This window comes from Leishmania infantum, contig 27 (genome assembly GCF_000002875.2).
Source record: "Leishmania infantum JPCM5 WGS CACT00000000 data, contig 27, whole genome shotgun sequence".
NCBI lineage: Eukaryota > Euglenozoa > Kinetoplastea > Trypanosomatida > Trypanosomatidae > Leishmania > Leishmania infantum.
Window position 1 is genome coordinate 1 of NW_004057911.1, and position 5,484 is coordinate 5,484.

The 5,484-nt window shown below is 47.4% G+C and overlaps 1 protein-coding gene across 1 annotated transcript; it reads right to left on the minus strand.

The window, feature by feature from the left end:
• Positions 1-2,056: 2,056 nt before the first annotated feature.
• On the minus strand, positions 2,057-3,898 carry LinJ_22_1570 (hypothetical protein; the record flags this gene model as incomplete). The annotated part of the gene is made up of 1 exon (XM_003888411.1): positions 2,057-3,898. The coding sequence occupies one exon, from the start codon at positions 3,896-3,898 to the stop codon at positions 2,057-2,059; it is 1,842 nt and encodes a 613-aa protein (XP_003888460.1).
• Between the last annotated feature and the right edge of the window lie 1,586 nt (positions 3,899-5,484).

A 5,484-nucleotide genomic window follows, 5' to 3' on the forward strand; every position in this document is an offset into this window, starting at 1 on the left:
CCGGTGTCTTGCAGTGGGGGGCTCTGCCTTCCGACGCCCTGCCGAGGTGCGCATCCTGAGGCGGCGCCCCACCCCGAGCGAGGCGGCGCCCGGCGTCTGCAGTGAGGGCTCTGCCTCCGACGCCTGCCGAGTGCGCATCTGAGGCGGCGCCCCAGCCGAGCGAGGCGGCGCCGGTGTCTGCAGTGGAGGCTCTGCCTCCGACGCCTGCCGAGTGCGCATCTGAGGCGGCGCCACAGCCGAGCGAGGCGGCGCCGGTGTCTGCAGTGGAGGCTCTGCCTCCGACGCCTGCCGAGTGCGCATCTGAGGCGGCGCCCCAGCCGAGCGAGGCGGCGCCGGCGTCTGCAGTGGAGGCTCTGCCTCCGACGCCTGCCGAGTGCGCATCCGACGGCGCGCCACAGCCGAGCAAGGCGGCGCCGGTGTCTGCAGTATACGCTTCGTGTTGCAGGTGCCGCAGGAGCGCGTGGAATCTTGCTTGTGATCGCTGGGGAGCGAGTCGTCGTCGCTGTGGGTTACGCAGGGTGAAGACGTCCCAGCGATCTAACTGCCGGGGTGGCGGCGCGCGCCCATCGCCTGTTTCTGTTCGGTCACGCGTGATAAATGGATGGCAGTCTGTGCTAGGTGTGATCCGTAGGTGGAATTCCAAGGGTTTTGGTGTCGATCGGCGAGACATCGTTTGCAGTGCGCGGGTATCTGAACCGGCTGCTGCGCCACAGCCGAGCGAGGCGGCGGCGAAACTTGATGCGACCGCGTCTCTGCGTCGTAAGCGGCCGCGCGATGATGCGTCTGATTCCAGCTTCTGGCCGCGCCGGCGGCGCTTTTCACGTCCTCTTGATAGGGAGCCGCCAACTGCTCCTCCAGTGACGTTGCCGCGGAATACTCGGCGAGCTCCTCGCGCGTCCGCCCACACTGCAGCGCCCCAGCCGAGCGAGGCGGCGCCGGTGTCTGCAGTGGAGGCTCTGCCTCCGACGCCTGCCGAGTGCGCATCTGAGGCGGCGCCCCAGCCGAGCGAGGCGGCGCCGGCGTCTGCAGTGGAGGCTCTGCCTCCGACGCCTGCCGAGTGCGCATCCGACGCCGTGCCACAGCCGAGCGAGGCGGCGCCGGTGTCTGCAGTGGAGGCTCTGCCTCCGACGCCTGCCGAGTGCGCATCTGAGGCGGCGCCCCAGCCGAGCGAGGCGGCGCCGGTGTCTGCAGTGGAGGCTCTGCCTCCGACGCCTGCCGAGTGCGCATCTGAGGCGGCGCCCCAGCCGAGCGAGGCGGCGCCGGCGTCTGCAGTGGAGGCTCTGCCTCCGACGCCTGCCGAGTGCGCATCTGAGGCGGCGCCCCAGCCGAGCGAGGCGGCGCCGGTGTCTGCTGTATACGCTTCGTGTTGCAGGTGCTGCAGGAGCTTGTGGGATCTTGCCTGTGATCGCATTGGAGCGAGGCGTCGGCGTTGTGTGTTGCGCAGGGTGAAGACGTCGCAGCGGCCTAAGCGCCGGGTCGTTGGCCCGTCCGCGCCGGCTGCCGCGTCCCGCTCATGCCTGAAAGGCGGATGGCATGCTCTGGTGCGTATGCTGCGGAGGTGGTACCGAAGCGCTTTGTGTGTGGGACATCGGCTGATTTGCCGCCGTTCTCGCACCTCCGCACGTGATGCAGCGCCACAGGTGAGCGAGGTGTCGACTCTGCGAGGCCAGAACGCTTTGCCGGCGGATGTCCCGCAAGCCCCGCGGGTTGTGTCGGACGCGGGGACGACGTCCCTGCCGGTATGTGCGCACTGTATCGCTGACTCGTAGGATGGGGCTGCGTGGTATGCAAGGTGCGACGGCACGGCGAGGAGCCGTCATTCTCCAGTGCATAGAGGGGCAGGTGAGTAGCGACACCGCACCGAGAAGCGTTGAGAGCGAGGCGGTTGTTGCAGAAAACCTTGGTGGCACTTGTGGCCGTGTGAACCGCTATGGCCGATGGTCAAATTGCGGCGGCGAAAATCAGAGGGCATCCCCGCGGACACAGAATGCAGAGGCGCTGTCGAGTCCTGTGCTACGCGATGACTCAGCACCTCGGGATAAAAAGGCGCTCGCTTTTAAACAGCTCCTGGAGCTGCTGCGTCGCCGGCTGGTACAGCACCCCGTAAGGCGCACATCGCCAGAGGACTTGTGCATATGCGTCTTGACATCTGTGCGCCTTCATTTTTTTTTTGCTTCTGTTCTTGTCTTTTCCTGCTGTGTAAGTCTAAACCTCTCTCTCTATATATCTTTGTTTGTGTGTTGTGTACATTAACGTCTATATACATCTTTGTTTGTGTGTTGTGTACATTAACGTCTATATACATCTTTGTTTGTGTGTTGTGTACATTAACGTCTATATACATCTTTGTTTGTGTGTTGTGTACACTAACGTCTATATACATCTTTGTTTGTGTGTTGTGTACATTAACGTCTATATATATCTTTGTTTGTGTGTTGTGTACATTAACGTCTATATACATCTTTGTTTGTGTGTTGTGTACATTAACGTCTATATACATCTTTGTTTGTGTGTTGTGTACATTAACGTCTATATACATCTTTGTTTGTGTGCTGTGTACATTAACGTCTATATACATCTTTGTTTGTGTGTTGTGTACATTAACGTCTATATACATCTTTGTTTGTGTGTTGTGTACATTAACGTCTATATACATCTTTGTTTGTGTGTTGTGTACACTAACGTCTATATACATCTTTGTTTGTGTGTTGTGTACATTAACGTCTATATACATCTTTGTTTGTGTGTTGTGTACACTAACGTCTATATACATCTTTGTTTGTGTGTTGTGTACATTAACGTCTATATACATCTTTGTTTGTGTGTTGTGTACATTAACGTCTATATACATCTTTGTTTGTGTGTTGTGTACACTAACGTCTATATACATCTTTGTTTGTGTGTTGTGTACATTAACGTCTATATACATCTTTGTTTGTGTGTTGTGTACATTAACGTCTATATACATCTTTGTTTGTGTGTTGTGTACACTAACGTCTATATACATCTTTGTTTGTGTGTTGTGTACATTAACGTCTATATACATCTTTGTTTGTGTGTTGTGTACACTAACGTCTATATACATCTTTGTTTGTGTGTTGTGTACATTAACGTCTATATACATCTTTGTTTGTGTGTTGTGTACATTAACGTCTATATACATCTTTGTTTGTGTGTTGTGTACACTAACGTCTATATACATCTTTGTTTGTGTGTTGTGTACATTAACGTCTATATACATCTTTGTTTGTGTGTTGTGTACATTAACGTCTATATACATCTTTGTTTGTGTGTTGTGTACACTAACGTCTATATACATCTTTGTTTGTGTGTTGTGTACATTAACGTCTATATACATCTTTGTTTGTGTGTTGTGTACACTAACGTCTATATACATCTTTGTTTGTGTGTTGTGTACATTAACGTCTATATACATCTTTGTTTGTGTGTTGTGTACATTAACGTCTATATACATCTTTGTTTGTGTGTTGTGTACACTAACGTCTATATACATCTTTGTTTGTGTGTTGTGTACATTAACGTCTATATACATCTTTGTTTGTGTGTTGTGTACATTAACGTCTATATACATCTTTGTTTGTGTGTTGTGTACACTAACGTCTATATACATCTTTGTTTGTGTGTTGTGTACATTAACGTCTATATACATCTTTGTTTGTGTGCTGTGTACATTAACGTCTATATACATCTTTGTTTGTGTGTTGTGTACATTAACGTCTATATACATCTTTGTTTGTGTGTTGTGTACATTAACGTCTATATACATCTTTGTTTGTGTGTTGTGTACACTAACGTCTATATACATCTTTGTTTGTGTGTTGTGTACATTAACGTCTATATACATCTTTGTTTGTGTGTTGTGTACACTAACGTCCATATATATCTTTTTTTTATTTAAGTTTTGTGTGTGTTGTAAACGTGCGTGTGGTGTATATATATGTGTGTGTTGTAAACGTGTGTGTGATGTATATATATGTGTGTGTTGTAAACGTGTGTGTGATGTATATATATGTGTGTGTTGTAAACGTGTGTGTGGTGTATATATATGTGTGTGTTGTAAACGTGTGTGTGGTGTATATATATGTGTGTGTTGTAAACGTGTGTGTGATGTATATATATGTGTGTGTTGTAAACGTGTGTGTGGTGTATATATATGTGTGTGTTGTAAACGTGTGTGTGGTGTATATATATGTGTGCTGTAAACGTGTGTGTGATGTATATATATGTGTTGTAAACGTGTGTGTGATGTATATATATGTGTGTGTTGTAAACGTGTGTGTGGTGTATATATATGTGTGCTGTAAACGTGTGTTTGATGTATATATATGTGTGTGTTGTAAACGTGTGTGTGATGTATATATATGTGTGTGTTGTAAACGTGTGTGTGATGTATATATATATGTGTGTTGTAAACGTGTGTGTGGTGTATATATATGTGTGTGTTGTAAACGTGTGTGTGGTGTATATATATGTGTGCTGTAAACGTGTGTTTGATGTATATATATGTGTGTGTTGTAAACGTGTGTGTGATGTATATATATGTGTGTGTTGTAAACGTGTGTGTGATGTATATATATATGTGTGTTGTAAACGTGTGTGTGGTGTATATATATGTGTGTGTTGTAAACGTGTGTGTGATGTATATATATGTGTGTGTAGTAAACGTGTGTGTGGTGTATATATATGTGTGTGTTGTAAACGTGTGTGTGGTGTATATATATGTGTTGTAAACGTGTGTGTGATGTATATATATGTGTGTGCGGTAAACGTGTGTGTGGTGTATATATATGTGTGTGTTGTAAACGTGTGTGTGGTGTATATATATGTGTGTGTTGTAAACGTGTGTGTGGTGTATATATATGTGTGTGTTGTAAACGTGTGTGTGATGTATATATATGTGTGTGTTGTAAACGTGTGTGTGATGTATATATATGTGTGTGCTGTAAACGTGTGTTTGATGTATATATATGTGTGTGTTGTAAACGTGTGTGTGATGTATATATATGTGTGTGTAGTAAACGTGTGTGTGGTGTATATATATGTGTGTGTTGTAAACGTGTGTGTGATGTATATATATGTGTGTGCTGTAAACGTGTGTTTGATGTATATATATGTGTGTGTTGTAAACGTGTGTGTGATGTATATATATGTGTGTGTTGTAAACGTGTGTGTGATGTATATATATGTGTGTGTTGTAAACGTGTGTGTGGTGTATATATATGTGTGCTGTAAACGTGTGTGAGTGGTGGTGGGCCAACTTTTCTTTGTGTCTACTGATGGGCCATGTGTGTGTGAGTGGTGGTGGGCCAACTTTGCTTTGTGTCTACTGATGGGCCATGTGTGTGTGTGAGTGGTGGTGGGCCAACTTTTCTTTGTGTCTACTGATGGGCCATGTGTGTGTGCGGGTGGTGGTGGGCCAACTTTGCTTTGTGTCTACTGATGGGCCATGTGTGTGTGAGTGGT